Below are 18930 nucleotides of genomic sequence, written 5' to 3' on the forward strand. Positions count from 1 at the left end.
GATTTTATCCCAGTGCCTGTGAGAGTACGTGTTTTCAAAGGTGAAATATTTTAGTTATAAATGTTTATTTTTTGTTTTTTAAATTATTAAAAATAATTATGAAAAGTGTTTGAGGATACTAACAAAAATTGTTTTTTGTATCTGTTTACCTTATTGTTCCATTTAAATTTGGAGAAATATTTTTCAGGTACAAATATTTATTGTTTTCTACTGCCTAAGAACTAAATTAATCTCTTTATCTGTATTACCTTAAGGTTGTTTTTATAACCTCTTTAGGATGTATAGATATTTTTTCCTTGTTTTGTAGAGCCCTAGAGAATTTAAACGGCTTATATACAGTAATAAATGAAAGTGAAGAACCCAGGACCATGTAAATTAAGCTCATTTTCCTAACCATTGCTTTCCAGTCACGGAAAGAGAAAACTAAAGTTCTAAACAAAAAATTAACAATGTGAAATTTCAATTTTATGAGGATTTATAAATAAATATGAATTTATTTTCTGAGACTGTCAAAGCTAGGTTGTTTTAAATATGAGAAATGTTCCCTACAAATTTTCCAGGGCTAGGGCAGTATTCCCTAATTAAGAACAGTGATGAGTCTCCAGACTACATTGTAAATAATCCTATTAATGATATAAAGAAAATCTGTAAATATCTTTGTGCCAATTTAGATAAATTTTGCCTTCACGAAAATTTATTACAAGCCTATGAAAACCTTTTCAGATTTCAGTGCTTTTTAGATTTTGGAATTTCAGGTAAAAGATAGTGGCCCTGTAGTAAATATAAAAATATTGTATATATGTTTATTTCTGTCTTTTTTCTGTATCTTGAAAGTAATTGAGTTTTAGTGTCAAAATGTATTAGATTTAATAGAATGACTTGTTCCTTTTATGAAAAAAGATAAGTTCCTTTTTAAAATTTGAATATGAAATTTGAATTTTCTATTTACCAACGATGACACCACTCTGTCAATTGGTCTTGTCATTGAACTGTGGGTATAATCATCTTCTAATATTATTTTTAGATAATTTATCATCTCAGGTCCCCCTTCAGAGACTTCTAAAAACCTGGACAAACAGATATCCAGATGCTAAAATGGACCCCATGAATATCTGGGATGACATCATCACAAATCGGTAAGATATTCTTTGGAGTCAGATGTGGGTTTTTTTTTTTTTTTAATATTTGTCTTTTAGTTGTAGTTGGACACAAATACCTTTATTTTATTTATTTATTTTTATGTGGTGCAGAGGATCAAACGCAGGGCCTCTCATGTGCTAGGCAAGTGCTCTACTGCTGAGCCACAACCTCAGCCCAAATGTGGGTTCTTTTCCAGAATTTCCAGAATGGTTCTTCTTCTAAATTGTACTTAGAAAAATATGGGGCTTGAGCCTAGAGTAGCTCTCTTTCATCATGCCTTCACAAATTGTTCTAAGTTTACCAGGTCTGTAGTGTGTCCTTTGTCCCCACTTGCCTCTGTTAGGGGATTGCTTCCCACTCTCTGTGTAGGCATTACGGCGCTGCTGGTTGATGATGAATATGCTCTGGTTGGGAAAGAAGATGGAGGTGGTGAGGGCGGCCCTGCATCTGCTATTCTCTCATGACTGACTTTTAGATAGTGGAGTAATAGCAAAGAAGACTTCTGGGCACTGATGTTTTATTGTTCTGTTATTAAACCTCCTACTTTCCCACTCACTGATATAGTTGTATTCACTTTCCCAGGTCTGAACTTACATGTCCTCATTTACCCTTATCAACCCTGAAAGAGCTGGAAGGTAGTGTACTCAGGGAGAAGGGAATAGAGGCAGAGAGGTTATAGATTATTTGTGCCATTCCATAGGAAATAGGACTCAAGGACTCTGACCCCAGCTGTTGTGTCCTTCCATTATTTCCTCTACTATTACTACTACTCTTTTTGTGTGACAAGTTTTTATTCGTGTAAAGTTGCAAGAAAAGCAGAACTCTCCTGTGTACCTTTTTCGCAGATTGAACAATTTAAAAAAGAAAAAACTTTGACATTTTTTAATGTTAACTTTTTATTTTTCTTCTATTCATACATATTTATTTATTTTCTGAACCATTTGCATGTAAGTTACACACATCAAGTCCTCTTATCTCTTTCTATCAGCGTGTATTTCTTAAGAGTATTCTTTTAAGTACAGTAATGAACTTCATTGCTTTCATTTTTAATCTACAGCTTGATTTCAGTTTTGTCCCATTAACATCCCCTGAAGCATTTTCTACCCTTTTAAGGACAGAATCCAGTCACGGACTGCATTTAGTCATGTCTTTTTACTCTCCTTTAATCTGAAACAATTCCTCATCCTTGCTTTGTCTTTCATGACACTGACACTTTGGAGGAATGTTTGTTTTATGCTTTCTCATGATGATATTTGAGTGATCTATCCCTGGCCAGAAGACACTTCACTTCTTTTTAGGCTGTCACATCACATGTGGGGGCACACAGTATCCATCTGCCTTTTTCTGGTAACAGTCATTTTGATTAATCTTTACAGACAACATTTATTTTGTCTGTTTAATGCCATTTATTTTTCTTTGCAACCAGTCAGAAACTAATGTGGGAGATGCTTGGAGATGTGTTATGTCCTGTCTCCTCTGAGACTTAACCCCTCTTTGTTTCATGTCTGCAGATGACCTTTGGCTCATTCATTTGATGATTGTGAAATGATTTCTGAGTTCATCACTTATTCCCTGACTGTCAGTTTATATCTTATTGTAATATAAAGCTTTTCCTTCTCCTCATTTGTTTATTCATTTTTAAAAAGAAATACTTTTGATATTTTTCAAAATTTATCAATATATACTCATGGTTCTAGTTTTATTTAATTGGATACAGCCCATTAGTGTCCTTATATTTCATGTTCAAATTGTCCCAGATTTGGCCCACAGAAGCCCCATCAAGCTGATACTCCAAGCTTATCTTACACGGCTTTTCTCCTATTTTCTTCTAGAAATGTTATGGTTTCTGTGTTTGCATTTAGGACTAAAATCAATTAGAAGTTAATTTTTGTAGATGGTGTAAGGTAGAGATGTTAGTTAATTCTTTTCATTTTGATAACTAGGTTTTTCCCCCCTTTTGTTCAAAGTCTTTTTTTTTTCTCCATAATTGCATTGCCTTGGCACCTTTTTTTTTTGAAAATCAGTTGATCGTATGCATGGGTCTGAAATTGAATGTTCTTTTCTATTCCTTGTTTAATTGATTGATATCTTTCCATAATTTCAAACTGTCATGTCAATATAAACAGGTTGATATTTTTTGCTAGTTTTATCAGCTACTGAAATACAGATGTCAGAATCTATTATGATTATGGAATTCTGTTTCTCCCTTTAATTCTGTTTTTACTTATTGTACTTTAAATTCTGTTGCTAGGCGCATACACTTTCATCTTCCTGATAAAATACCTCTTTTAGCATTACAAAATAATATATTGATGTGTGTGCTTTATATATATATATATATATATATATACACACACACACACATACATATGCATATATGTGTGTGTATGTGTGCGTGTGTGTGTGTGTGTGTGTGTGTGTGTGTGTGTGTGTGTGTGTATATATATATGTATATATATAAAATGAAAATGCCACCAGATTTTGGGGGGGGGGCAGGTACCAGGGATTGAACCAGGGGCACTTAATCACTGAGCCACATTTCTCCCGAGTTGCTTAAGCCTTGCCAAAATAACATATTTTTGCTTAAAACAGTCATGCATGTTTTAAAGAATATATGAGGCATGCTGGGCATGGTGGTAATTATGCCTGTAATCCCACTCACTTGGGGGGTTGAAGCCAGGAATAGTATCTAAATTTGAGGCCAGTTTTAGCAACTTAGGAAGACCCTATCTCAAAATAAAATAAAAAGAGGAAAAAGTGTTTTTATACTTGTTTTGGTCAACTTTATCACTGCTGTGCCTAAAAGACCTAACCAGAGCAATTGTAGAGGAGGAAGAGTTTATTTGAGGGCTCACAGTTTCAGAGGTTTAGTCAATAGAAGGCCAGCTCCATTCCTCAGTGCTCAAGATGAGGCAGAACATGATGGCAGAAGAATGTGGCTGAAGGAAGCAGCTCACATGATGATCAGAAAGAGAGGTTTCCGTGCACCAGATAGAAATATATATACCCCCAAGCCATGCCCCAGTTCCCACCTCCTCCGGCAATACCTTACTACTTCAGATACCACTCAGTTCATTTCTATCAGGGGGGTTAATTCACTGATTGGGTTAAGACTCTCACAACCCAATCATTCCTTCTCTGAACCTTCTTGCATTATCTCACTTGAGCTTTTGGGGGACACCTCACATCCAAACCATAACTATACTTACCATTTCTGATGCTCATCCTTTGTTCATAAGGATCCAGATTTTTCTCTAGTGTCATTTTCCTTCAGCTTGAAATTTGATCTTTGATAAATGCTCTTAGTTTTCCTTTGTTTATTTCACTGTCATTCCTGGAGAACATTTTCTCTGGATGTCCATTTGAGTGGGTTCACTCTCTCCTCAGCAGTCATTGGTGTCCATGTTTCTGAAGACATAGTCAAAGTTATTAAAACGATCCTTCCTCTGATGTAATGTGACCTACTTTTCTGGCTGCTTTCAAGATTTTTTTTTTTTTTTAAGAATTGGTTATCAGCAGGTTGATTATGTTTTTAGATGTGGTGTTCTTTGATTTTATTCTACTTCAGTTTACTGAGGTTCTTGAATCTATATGTTCATATCACCAAATTTGGGTAATTTTCTGTCATGGTTTCTTAAAGTATCTTTTGCCCCAATTTTTCTTTCTTTGTGGGATTCCACCTATACATAATATCAGACACTTTGGTACTATTCTTAAGTACCCTGGTCTCTTCATTTTTATTCAGTTGTCTTCAGATTACATCATTTCTATTGAACCATCTTCAAATGTGCTGTTGCTTTCCTCTTTTTCATTCCTTAGTTAAGTCTATTTGTGAATATTTTATTTCAGGTATTTTATAATTTAATTTTTAATTTTTAAATTTTAATTTGATTCTCTTTATGTTTTTTTCTTTCTCTGCTGAGATACCCACTTTTTAAAAAATTTCCTATGGGGTTTGTTTTGTTTTTTAACCTTGGAGCATATCAAAAACAGCTGCTTTATGGTTCTTATATGATCATTTAGGGGTTGACATCTGTTGACTGTCTTTTCCACTGAAAGTCAATACAGTTTCCTGTCCTTTTTATCAATTAATTTTGGATTATGTCTTAGAAATCATAAATATTCTTATGTGTAGACTCTGGCTTCTTGTATAAATCTGTGGCAGGTAATCAACCCAATTCCATTTGGATAGTAGGCTCTATCTTGGTTCAAATCTCAGTCCTCTTTAAACTTTCTCTATAATGTTTTGAGTCATCCTGCATGTGCATATCTCAGGGGTAGGCTGAGCCCTGTGTGGGTTCATGTACACAATTAAAAGTCCCTTCTCTATCTTCTTCACTCCAGGATCCCCCCTGCACTCTTTGGTCTGCCTGGGCTCTTTTCCAGGTTTCTCTGTGCACAGAGTTTCCTTAAGAATCTCTGCGTTCTCACATGAGCTGCTATACCACTCCACAACACAAGAGGTTCCCTACATTGGATAACCAGAAAAAAAAAAGTAGCAGCAGGAAACTCATCCCAATGGCAGAACCTTCTTCTACTTTTGATTCCCTGTACATACAGCCAGCATCTTTTATTTACTCTTAGTTCTCTAGGAACTAAGAGTAAATAAAAGAGCCAGATTTCATTGCTTTTAAAAAATTGGTTCTCTTCTAGATACCATTCTTCCTGAGTTGATATAAAAACATGCCACTTAGTATAGCTCTGCTCTGCCTTTGTTTAATTTTTTTTCTCTGTCTGGGACTCTCTGCCAAATCTGCAACCTAAAATCAGGTGCATTCTTCACAGTCAAGAATCTACCTCACCTATGAACATGCAGCCACCTTCTTTACCACCCGTCTACCTCCTTCGGTGGTCTCAGCCCACTTTATTCCTATTGATAGGTAACATTTATGTATTCATTCATTAATTCATTATTTCTTCAAATATTTGTCAGATACACATTTTGTATCACTTTTTACTTGTTTGTTTTATAAAACAGTAGCATCTCCTGGGGTGGGGAGAGGGCAGTGTGTGTTATTTTGGGGTCTAGGAACACAGAGCACTATGGTGAGAACAAGAACAGATACATGTGAAGTATGTAGCCTGGTACCTTGGATGAACAGCAGAAAGTTGTTTGATTATGGATCAGGAATGAAATTTGTATCTTAAGGTGCTTTGTTAGTGTTGCTAATGTTAATAAAAATTGAGTCACTTAAACAAAGTCATATGTAAGATATAAATATGATTGTTTTTATTTATACATGGTATCAACCCAGGATTATCTTTTAAAGTTGTAGTGATTAATTATAACCTGTTTTTTTCCTTATAATTTTGCCTTTGAGTGTAGAACCTTAGATTGAAGACACAAGGGGGAGGGGGGGAATGGCTCCTGAGCTATCATAAGGTATATTACCCATTCATTTAGAGAGACAATTATGAGTTTAAATGCCTTATTTTGTGGAAACAGAGCACTAAGTGATATCTGGAAAATTCTATTGAAATATCATTGGAGATCTTTCAAGACTTGGTGGATTAAAATGAAATGTACATCCAGTCCCTCGAGTGTACATTTACAGTCTTTATGTGAACAAAACTGTAATACCAGTAGAATTTTCTTCTGTGAGTGCTTTCCAGTCCTGAAGGTCAAATATTCCTGTCACAAGTCTCTGACTTCAAGTCTCAATCTTCTTTGTTTTTGTGTAGATGTTTCTTTCTCAGCAAAATAGAGGAGAAACTGATTCCTGTATCAGATGATACCAGTATGAGTGTGGATGAAGATGAGTATTCCAGTGACAATAGGGAAGTGAGCAAGCCCGAGGAAAGTGTTGGTTTCCTAATCAAGAACTGCAGGTTTTCTATGAAAATGAAAATGATAGAAAGTGCACGGAAGCAGGTGGGTATCCATCCTATGTTCCTCTCTGGTGACGTGAGAGTTTCCAATGTTATCTCTTAATGTTTCTTTAAAATCTGAAGCTTAAAAATAATTGCTAATAGTTATTATAGTTTTTTTTTTCTTATAAGAAATTGAATTGTAGCTCAATGGTAAAGCTCATGTGTACCATTTATGAGGCCCTGGGTTCTATCCCTACTCCTGCAAAAATAAATGAATGAATGAATGTAGGTATGTTCTATCCTCACTTCACAAAAAACAAGCAAGCAAGCCAGGAAACACTTAATTAAAACTGTCCAGAAATTTCTGAAGTTTATTACATTTCTGTTAATCATCTCAAAATGTTTACTGTTATTTGGAAAGCAAACAAAGCTGAATACTGCTGCACACAACTGTAATCCCAGCAGCTTGAGAAGCTGAGGCAGGAGGATCACAGCAATTGCCAGTCTCAGCAATTTCACAAGACTCTATCTTAAAATGCAATAGGGATGGGGAACAGGTGTGTCATGGTGCATACCTGTAATCCCAATGACTTGGGAGGCAGACACAGGAGGATCACAAGTTTTGAGGCCAACCTAGCAACTTAGACATGCCCTAAGCCTTTTAGCAAGACTCTGTCTCAAAATAAAAAGGGCTCAGGATGTAGGTTAGTGTTCAGTGCCCGTGGGTTCAATCCCCAGTACCAGAAGAAGAAAAACCAAACTAAAACATTTTCAAGAAAGTGAAGATAGTGCATTTAATGTGAGAAAATATTTGCAGATTATGTATCTGTTAAGTGTCTGGAATTCAGCATACATAAGTAACATTGCACAACTGAGCAAGAAGTCAAAAAACCCAATTAAAAAATAGTCAAGTGATTTGAATAGACATTTCAACAAAAAGATATGCAAGTGGACAAAAAACACATGAAAAGATACTCAACATCATTAGTTATTAGGGAAGTGCAAATCAAAAATACAATGAGGTACCACTTCACACCCACTAGAATGGCTAGCATAAAAAAGAGAAGTGCTGGTGAGGAAATAGAAAAACTAGTACCCTTGTGCATTTTTGATGAGAATATATAATGCTGTATCTGCTGTGGAAAATAGTCTGGCAATTTCATAGAATACCATACGACCTAACAGTTCCACTCCTAAGCCAATATACAAAAGAAATGAAAGTACAGGCCCATGTAGGAAGTTGTACACAGTTGTTCATGGTGGCATTATTAAAATTAGCTGGAAAGGTAGACACAACACAAATGTTCATTAGCAGATGAATGGATGAATAAAATATGTGTCCATGCAGTAGAACGTTATTCATCCATAAAGAAGAATGAAGAACTGACAGATGCTACAACATGGATGAACCTGGAAAATGTTATGCTAAGTGAAAGAAGTCAGACACAAAATCACCACACTTTCTGATACCTTTTGTTATGAAATATCCATAATAAGCAATCCATATTAATGAGAAAGGGGATTAGTGGTTGCCAGTGGCTAGGGAGAATGGGAGGGCCATTGGCAATTTTTCTTTAGGCTGATGAAGATTTTCTGGAATTAGATGGTGGTGAAAACATTACCTAATTTTGTAAACACAGTAAAAACATTACTGAAATGTCATCTTTAAATGTGCATTATTAAGGCTGGGCATGGTGGCACGTACCTATAATCCCAGTGGCTCTGGAGGCTGATACAGGAGAATTGCAAGTTCAAAACCAGCCTCAGTCCAAAGTACATGTATGAAGACACGAATTGGGTGTCAACATACTTTATATACAAACAGACATGAAAAAAACATGGTATATATGTGTAATAAGAATAGTAATGCAAAAAAAGTACATGTATAAAGACATGAATTGGCATGGACATACTTTATATTCAAAGTTATGAAAAATTGTGCTCTATATGTATAATAAGAATTGTATGCATTCCGCTGTTGTGTATTTTAAAAAAATCAATTAAATAAAAAAAAAAAAAAAACAGCCCCAGAAAAAGCAAGGCGCTAAGCAACTCACTGAAATCCTGTGTCTAAATAAAATACAAAATAGGGCTGGGGATGTGGCTCAGTTGTCGAGTGCCCCTGAGTTCAATCCCTGGTATCCTCCCCACAAAAAAAGTGCATTATTTTTTAAAAATATGCGTTATATCCAGTGATTTTTTAAAAAAAAAAAACAACTAAGGAAATGGATAACTGCTCTCAAGTGGCTTGTAACATGTAAAAAAAAACAATAGGCCAAGTAGAAACTTCTTTTGGAACTGCCCACTTGTATGTCATCACACCACTTTCTTTCTTTTTCTTCTATTAATATAGAACAATTTCTCACTTGCCATGAAACTACTGAAGGAGCTGCATAAAGAGTCAAAAACTAGAGATAACTGGCAGATAAAGTGGGTGCACAGCTACTGCCGGCTGAGCCACTGCCGGAGCCACACCCAGACCCCTCCTGAGCAGATACTCACCGTGTTGAAAACTATCTCTCTCTTGGGTAATTAGTTGGCTTTTGTCCATGTAATTTTTTAATGCTATTTTATATTTTATCTTGTGTGTTTTCAAACAAAAACTATTCTATGTGCTGCTTCATCTAAATATTTTTAGTAACTTCAGTAGAGGCAGAAAGGGTGCCAAATAGAATTATGTCACTTCCTTGGGAACTGACCAAAAGATTTGGAGCTAGGGAGCTTTGTATGCTAATGTTTTCCAGTATGACATTTGGAGCTTTTATTTCTTTATATATATAAAAAAGTGCAAATTTTATTTTTATTTTAAGTTTTTCTCTAACACTTGATCAAATTATAAGTCTAGCAGGACATGGTGGTGCACACCTGTAATCCCAGCACCTCAGGAGGCTGAGGCAGGAGGCTCTTGAGTTCAAAGCAAACCGTAGCAACTTAGCAAGGCCCTAAGCAACTGAATGAGAATCTGTCTTTAGATAAAATATTAAAAAGACTGGAGATGACGCAGAGTGGTTAATCATCCTTGAGTTCAATTCCTGATATCAGTATATCTCACACAGACACACACACACACACACACACACAAATTTGTGTGTGTATGTGTCTATCTAGTAGTTTAATTATTTTGACAACTTAAAAGTTTACACATGAGATATAGAAAATTAAACATGAAAAGCATTTTTTTTTCTTAAGTTTCTCTTTTCACAATAAAATGTAACTTTTAAGCCTGAGAGGAGTAAAACTCTCTCAGTATAGTTTGGGTCTGATACTTCTTCCCTGCAGCAAGCCCAAGGGTGTAGGGTAGCAAGACCATTTAACTCTGCTGCAAGACAGAGTGCCTAAAAAATTGTGCCAGAGCAGCAGCCTCAGTAAAAGTACCAAGAGGATTATTCTCTCCAGTTGATTCTAGGACAGAAAATGTTTTAGGCACTTTAACAAGATGCAAATGGTGATGCTTGAATAAAAGGTTAATTCCTAGTTTTAATTGCCTAAGCCTCTCTGGGCATCAGTACAGTTACTTATAACAAAGAACATTTTCCATTAATAAGCAAGTTTAAGAAATTCTTCAACCACTATTTGAAGTATTATTTCACTATTATTTCTTGTATTTCCAAGATTTATTTTAATTAATTTCTTAATAGAAAACAACTTTTATACACTGTGAATTTCTTTTTAATTTATGGTATTCATTTACTTCAGAAAAAAATAACTTTTAAAAAAAAAATCCAACAGACGAGAACAGCACATCAAGCTACTTAAGCAGAAATAGTCTGGCTTCCTGTGATCAGAACATTCTCTTGGGAACAACCTGCAGAATCATGGCTAACGCTCTCAGCAGTGAGCCAGTCTGCCTTGCTGACATCGGGGAGAGCAAAGCAAAGCGGATCTTGGAGCTTTCTGGATCCAGTGCAGAGAATGTAGAAAGGGTAATGAAAACGGGAAGGGAGGATGTTTCTTGTTTGTGTGTTGCAGATCCTTTCATGTGCAGCCTTCGGCTCCAGAAGAGTAACGATGAGGGTATCACTTTGTGTTTTTGAAATATGTTTGACAGTTACACACAGCCAAGTTTCTTATGTGGAACATTGATGTACTCCATGTGTTTCTTGTTTATTTGAATGATTCTAATTTTTTAGGATTAATAATGAGAAATTTTTATTGGATTGATGTGGACAGTTCTTTTGTGTATTTTGTTAATTAAATTTTACTACCAGCCACCATTCAAATGTTTCCACCAGCTTGTAGGACAAATCAGGCTTTTCCACTTTTTTTAATTTAGTGCCTGCTCTGTTTAGCTTTTTTCAGACAGTTACCAGCCACCTTCTCGTCCCACTGTGTTCTACCTCACTTCATTCAAGTAGCCTTTAGATGTTACAAGTATCTTTGCAGGACATTGAGCACAATGCGCAGTTTCCATATGTTTCATAAATTCCTGACAGAGCTGCACAGTGAGTTTGACCTGATTCAGCTCTGTGTGGCTCATAAACTGTCTGGCCCTCACTTGGCATGTTCTTTTTTTTTTTTTTCTGGTTGTTGTTATATGCTCAGGATTTTATTGGGATTACATACTTCCTCATCACTATGGCAGAACCACCCTTTTTCTAGTGAACATAGCTTTCACTGTTATTCATTTATTTTGAGACAAGGATTGGGGGGGTGCGGGTGTCTCACTATGTTGAGTAGACTGGGTTCAAACTCCCCGTCTCAAGGATCCTCTTTCGACCAGCATGCCAAGACCTAGGACTACAGGTCTATGCCATTGCTCCCAGATTTTCACTGTTATTTTGGAGCTATTAATTCAGTTAGGCATCCTCTGAATTTCAGGTGGTCATGGGTCTGTACCAGAGAGCATTCCTTCACCTCTCCAAGGCCGTAAGGACAGCTGAGGAGACCCAGTCATTCTCCTGGGGCCATGGGCCTGCAGCCGGGGTGATTGATTCTTACATGACGCTGGTGAATTTCTGTGACCAACAACTTCACAAGGCAGAAGAAAATGCATCAGGTGAACCACAAAAAAATAAAATAAGTTAATGTGCCATTATGTCAGCGTAAAGTCATCATCTTTTTAAAATTTTTCTTTTTGTAGATGTAGATGGACAACATGCCTTTATTTTATTTGTTTATTTTTGGGTGTGCCAAGGATTGAACCCAGTGCCTCACACATGCTGGGCAAGCGCTCTGCCACTGAGCCCCAGCCCCAGCCCAGTCTTAAGAATTTTGTAGGTAACTTTTGGTTTCCCATTTATTTGCTTCCAAAAGACAGATATTTTCAAAAGTGTCTGATGCCGCTGCCTTTTTTTTTTTTTTTTTAGCACTAGGAATTGAACTTTACCCCTGATCTACATCCCCAGCCCTTTTTATTTTTTATTTTGAAACAGAATTTCACCAAGTTGAGGACCTCACTAACTTGCGGAGGCTGGCCTTGAATTGTGATCCTCCTGTCTTCACCTCCCAAGTTACTGGAATTCCAGGCATGTGCCTCCACAACCTGGCATCTGATATCTTCTTAAAGCATTTAAATGGAGCCAAGCGGCCTTCCATATTTCCCCATTTGCTATTTATACTTTTCCTATTTTGCTTGCAGTTTGTATTATCCCACATGGCCTGCCTATTGCTCTTGGAATAAATTCAGTATCCAGCAACTACCCCTTATATACTCAGCTCAAGATGGAAACAATTTTTCATGCAAAATGGGTACACTAATGGAAGAATTCTCCTGCCAGATACAGACTCAAAAATATGTCAACTGTTTGTTCATCTAAAGTGGTTTTTCTAGGCAGAGATACAGCTCAGTGTAGAGCAGTTGCCTAGCATTCATGGAGTCAATTCCTAGCACCATAGGAAAAAGAAAAAAATAAATAAATAAGATGGTTGTTCAGAAAAGAATGACATACTAAAAAATAAAAGACAAAAAGATAAAAGGTAATGATTTGTTACATTTGCAGTTTATGTATAAGTGATATGTTGACCATTGTTTTCCTCTTTTTTGTCCTTGATAGTTATTGATTCTGTAGAACTGCAGGAGTATCCAGCAATTGTGGTGGAGAAAATGTTGAAAGCCTTAAAATTAAATTCCACTGAAGCAAGGCTGAAGTTTCCTAGATTGCTTCAGATTATAGAACAGTATCCAGAGGAGACCTTGAACCTAATGACAAAAGAGGTTAGTATCTTTGTTCTAGTAAATGGAGGGGAGCTATATAGAACTGAAAGAGTTTTGTTTATATCCAAATACATAGTGTATGCAAAGTGTGTATTGCATTGAATTCTGCTGCATTCTAAGAACATAGTTAATTTGAAATGATGCAAAAAAGTATTCACATTAACCTATTTTCCTATGTGAGTATTCATAAGAACATTATATATGAACAAGGACCCAAAGAAATTCTGGAGTGTGTCTGAGGCAGAGACAGGGATCTTATGTGAAATTCTGCTACCCACACAGATGAAGCTACAGCCTGTAACATCTGTTGGTGCTATATGCTCAGTTTTTATTTTTTATTTTTTTATTTGTTTTTGGTTTTGTTACTGGGGATTAAACCCAGGGATGCTTTACCACTAAGCTACATCCCCCCAGTTTTTTTATTTTTTATTTTGAGACAGGGTCTCTCTAAGTTGCTGAGCCTGGTCTCAAACTTGGAATTCTCCTGCCTTATCTTAGCCTCTTGAGTCACTGAGATTACAGGCGTGTGCCACCATGCCCGGCATGCTCAGTTATCTTTAGCCCAGGGAGAACAACTTCGTTTAATTGTGCATCCCACTTCCCATTCCATCAGGGCCCAAGGCCTTCAGGCATGAGTGAGAGGTTTATATGTGGGTGTAGAGCAGAGTATGTGAAGGGGAGCAAGCTGCTTGGCCCTTGGTTTACCTGGGGTTGCACCTGCTGGCTGTGCTTCTATTCTGTGGGCACTCTCTGTGTGCAGGGTAGGATCAATCTGCAAAAGGGTAGGCTATTTGGGAGGCTCCTGAAGATTTATACAGATGTATAACTAGAAAATGTTAGAGCCAAGCTTTATTTTGAAAATGTAAATTCAGAAAGGTTGATCTGGTACTCTATTAGCTTTGCATAGGGAGTTTTTAAGTAGTACTGACCTCTGGAATTGGGGATGTAGCTTGGTGGTACTCGCCTGGCATGCACACTGCTTTGGATTTCAGTCACCAGCACCACAAAAACGAAAGAATCCAGTGTTGGGGGCCTGGGGTTGTGGCTCAAGTGGTAGAGCGCTCACTTAGCACATGTGAGGCACTAGATTTGATCCTCAGCACCACATAAAAATAAAATAAAGTTATTGTATCCACCTAAAACTAAAAAATAAATATTTTTTTAAAATTCAGTGTTGATCTCTGGGCTGTTGGGCCCAATTTGTCTATCAAGGCTCTAACTCCTCTCTCTACTTACTATGGCTACTGAACAGCAGGCTTTTCCAATAGGTCTTAAATAGGAGATTAAATTAAATCCAGAAACACAGCATATATGTGTTTTTCTTAAGGATAAGTGAGCAAATAGTTAAATAATTTTATTATAATTTTGGTTTTCTAAAGGGGCCGACAGCCAGTGTCTCATTGGGGAGGTTCTTCTTCAAGTCTCAAATAATTAGTGAGGAACAAAACACAAATAGTCAGAAATGCATTTACAAAAAGCAGAGCCCCTGATAGATCTAGTTCACCTGAGAACTGGAACTAGACAAAGGAAAGATGGCTCTGTTGGTTTACTTAAGTGCATCCCACTTCCCATTACGTGCAGTGCCTACTGGCAGCACACTGTCCAGCAGGGCCCAAGGCCTTCAGGCCTGAGTGAAGGAATCCAAGGTTTCAAGGGTGAAGTCTTGCTTCTTGATGTCTTATAGTCAGCAGGTTAATTGGCATCTTGGCAGGTCACACTCATTTCAGGTGCTGTGTGGGCCATGGCAGAGATGGATGGAAATTCACGATGTCTCTGAGCAATTGACTAGAGAAAGTGTCCACTGGTTATTCTCAGATACCAGATATTTCTATCCACTAGGCTTTGATGTGCGGTGACCCATGTACAACCCATGGATGGCTCGTGATAGTTTTCTGCAAAAATAATATTTTTTTACATATAATAAAAACAATTTTGAATTTGTGAGGGAATAAATTGCATATCAGTCAGTGTTACTATGACACCTGGTAGACATTTGTGAGGGAGCCAAACCTCTCTGAGGTATGTGGATTGACTCCTGGTATCCTCACACATACTGCTGTGTCTTCAGTTTGCCCACACAGCTATGAAGCTTCTTCAAGTTCCTCCAGTGTTCTAAGCACATTAGATTTTACCTTAAAAATAATACTTTAAAAGCATTCAAGGAAAACATGAACACTTTTTTTTTTTAAATGATATAGGTATAAAGAGATAAAAGCCAGAAGCCACAAAGGAAAATCTTTTGGTGCTTACATACATACATACACACACAAAAACAAAACAAAACAAAACAAAAAATGTTGAATGCCATGTACAGGGTTAAAAAAATGGTACAAGAAAAATATCTGCAACACATGAGAGGTGCTGATATCTCTAATCTATGAAATAAGTGACCACAATAGGCCAGTATATTCAAAGGAAATGCATGCATGATTAACTATGTAAGGTAGGTAAACATGGAGTGCTTGGCTTTACTGATAATGAGCCATGAACATTTTTTTTAATTTTTCTTAGTTATACATGGACACAATATCTTTATTTTGTTTATTTATTTATATGTGGTGCTGAGGATCGAACCCGGTGCCCCACAGGTGGCAAGACTCTGCCACTGAGCCACAATCCCAGCCCGAGCCATGAACATTTAAGTTAGATATTGTTCACTTTTCAGATTGACAGTGTTTTTAAAAAGTTCATTGTGTCCAATATGCCTAAAATTTTTGGAAACCAGTCTAATATGTTTCGAAATAAAAATTAGAAATATCCTTTTGTATTTTCTAGCAATATGTATTATAATTGTTAATGTTCTCCCTGTGATTTTACTTCTGTACTTGTACAGATATGTAACACAAATATAAATAGATATGTATACAGATATCTCCTTTATTATATAAATTGTAATATCAAAAAATTGGAAAATGCCCTAAATATTTATTACTGAGCAGTAGATAAATAAAATACTATACAGCTATTAGAAGGAATGATGTAAATCTAAGAAAACACAGCAGTGAATTATCTAGTATGATTCCATTCTTGGAAGCCTGCACATGCCCAGGAATATCTGTAAGAATCCAGTAGTCATCTCAGAGAGGGCCAAAGGATAGGAGACATTATATATGTATTATTTTTTTATTGAACATAGGTTACCATTATGGTAAGGCGATGTTAAATGTTTTGTTTATTAACTTATAGCTCTCTGTGTTTTAGATTTCTTCCATTCCTTGCTGGCAATTCATTGGCTGGATCAGCCACATGGTGGCATTATTGGACAAAGAGGAAGCTGTCGCAGTTCAGCACACTGTGGAAGAGATTGCCAGTAGCTACCCACAGGCAATCGTTTATCCGTTTATAATAAGTAGCGAAAGCTATTCCTTTAAAGATACATCTGCTGGTCATAAGAATAAACAGTTTGTGGCAAGGTGATGTTACAGGGTTAATCAAATACTGCAGGGTACAAAAAAATGTGTGGTAAAAGCAAACACATGGAAACTTAGGTTTGTCTTTTGATGACTTCAGGCTGTCCTCAAAGCATAGAAAACCTTACACATTTGTTGAATATATCTTTTCTAGATATCATACTTGTTATAGAATTTCTATATGTTTTTAAATAAATTTCATTTTAGGTGCTGTTCATGAAGCATACCACTCTTGTGCTCCTAGCTAATAATCTGTTGGTTGAGACAGACTAGATGAGATGCTTTTGCAATTAATTCTTGAAATTATCCTTTAATTTAAAATATACAAGACAGCCTCTCTTCTAACTCAGTCTCAGTAGACAACCTAAAGGATCATCCTTTCACTTCTTCAATCCATTTATAAGTGAAGACCGTTGACATAAAGTGCAATGGTGTGACTTTCACAAAAATACTTCATAGGTGCATGGCATTCTAGATGCATTCTCTGTCGAGCTATTTTTTTGTCTGGAGCTGATTTGCCTCATTATTTTGGGTGTTGATTTGGGGAAGAATAGGAGTGAGACACAGCAAGACCCAGCATCTGCCATAATTTGTGCACATATTGCCTGCCAACCACACCATCTTTGAGGTCTACCATGAAGGGATTGAAGATAAGAGCCAGGCGATGGTGGCAAGTGCCTGTAATTCCACTGACTCAGAAGGCTAAGGCAGGAAGATAAAAGTTTAAGGCCAGCTTCAAAACAAAATTTAGTAAGACTCTGTCTCAAAATAATAATAGAAAGGGCTAGGGATGTAGCTCAGTGGTTGGCTCAGTGGTAGAGCGCTTGCCTAGCATGTGTGAGGCACTGAGTTTGATGCCCAGCATCACACACACACACATACACACACACAAAAAACTAAATGAACAAAATAAAGGTATTATGGGTTGTACATGGGTCACCGCACATCAAAGCCTAGTGGATAGAAATATCTGGTATCTGGGTATATATAACTAAATGTGTGTATATATATATATATATATTAAAAATTCATACATCAAAATGTTCACACCTATTGCAAGAAAGTTTGCTTTTTAATTTAAGAACCTCACCTCTTGATAGACACTTTATACTTCATCTAATATTTGATGGAATTCTGAAATTCTTCCTTTCCCTAGACTGTTTTTTATTTGTTGGTTTTTATTTGACTGTTGGTTTTTATTTTTACGTATATGGTACATTAAATAGTTATAAATGATTGTGTAACATAAATTGTACATATTATAAATATATATTTTAAGTGCATATATAAATTTATGCAAACATATATATGTATATTTTTATAAATAGATAAAACAGGCCCTGATCATTGGAAGATGTTCAGTTACCTAAATTTTGTATCTTTGCTTTCATAGAATCAAAAATATGTTGGATCAAGGTGGAGTGATTCAAGACTTTATTAATGCCCTCGACCAGCTCTCTAATCCCGATCTGCTCTTTAAGGTAATACAACAGCTTTTGGCACAAAAAAAAAGAACTAGGGTAAAACTTACTTGCAGTCTAGCTTGATTCATAAATCTTTTCTCTCTTTTCTCTCTCTTTTTCCCCAGGACTGGGTTGCTGAAATAAAAGATGAACTAGAAAAGAGCCCTGTAAATAAAAAAAAAATTGAAAAATTGTATGAGAAGATGTATGCAGCTCTGGGTGACCCACGAGCTCCAGGCCTGGGTCCCTTTAGAAGGAGGTTTATCCAGGTATGGTTGGACACGGTGGCCTTGCTGGTAGCAGAAGCATCAGGAAGATTAGTATTCAAACTTGATGGCTTGCTAACAATTCTGGTCTTAAATTACCTGTTGAATTTGTAATCTTCCTTTAATCTAGTACTTTCTGTGAGGTACTGATAGATTCTATTAATTCAATTATTCATGCTCAAATTCTTCGATCCAAAGATTAGTATTTTAATTCTCAGAATGATTTGACTATTGGATCAAGAAAATATTTGTGCTGAGAGTGGTGACACATATGTAATCCTGGTGACTCAGGAGACCGTGGCAGGAGGATCACAAGTTAAAGACCAGTCTCAGCAACTTGGCAAGGCCTTAAGCAGCTTAGCAAGACCCTGTCTCAAAATTTAAAAAAATAAAATAAAAGGGCTAGGGATATGGTAAAGCACCCCTGGGTTTAATCCTCAGTATCAAAAAATAAATAAAAAGGAAATGTTTGTATCTTACATGAATTGATAAAATGCTGTGCCCAGCATTTTTTCAGGTCACAGGCTTGTGGGTAATTGGAGATTATTCACAGGGACAGATCAAGTTCCTAAGGGCAGAGGGTTGTATGACAAATAACTGCTTATAAAATGCTATGCGAGTATAAAGGAGATCTATTTTCAAATTTGTTCTAGAGCTGGAAGGAAAATACATCTTTGCTCGTAGGG

At 36.5% G+C, this 18930-nt stretch overlaps 1 protein-coding gene across 5 annotated transcripts in view; it reads left to right on the plus strand.

The window, feature by feature from the left end:
- Positions 1 to 18930, plus strand: part of Prkdc (protein kinase, DNA-activated, catalytic subunit) — a 164080-nt gene that overhangs the window by 125888 nt on the left and 19262 nt on the right. For 4 of the 5 annotated variants that reach the window (XM_040294077.2, XM_040294074.2, XM_005332325.5 and 1 more), the window contains 9 exons: positions 1025 to 1136; positions 6823 to 7012; positions 9305 to 9479; positions 10681 to 10874; positions 11770 to 11947; positions 12945 to 13105; positions 16307 to 16518; positions 17909 to 17996; positions 18104 to 18247. In XM_040294077.2, coding sequence (XP_040150011.2) covers positions 1025 to 1136; positions 6823 to 7012; positions 9305 to 9479; positions 10681 to 10874; positions 11770 to 11947; positions 12945 to 13105; positions 16307 to 16518; positions 17909 to 17996; positions 18104 to 18247 — 1454 coding nt within the window. Of the gene's footprint in view, positions 1 to 1024; positions 1137 to 6822; positions 7013 to 9304; positions 9480 to 10680; positions 10875 to 11769; positions 11948 to 12944; positions 13106 to 16306; positions 16519 to 17908; positions 17997 to 18103; positions 18248 to 18930 lie in introns of those variants that run through there. The other variant, XM_040294078.2, reaches the window with a different exon arrangement.

The sequence above is a fragment of the Ictidomys tridecemlineatus genome, chromosome 7 (assembly GCF_052094955.1).
Source record: "Ictidomys tridecemlineatus isolate mIctTri1 chromosome 7, mIctTri1.hap1, whole genome shotgun sequence".
In the NCBI taxonomy this organism is placed as follows: domain Eukaryota; kingdom Metazoa; phylum Chordata; class Mammalia; order Rodentia; family Sciuridae; genus Ictidomys; species Ictidomys tridecemlineatus.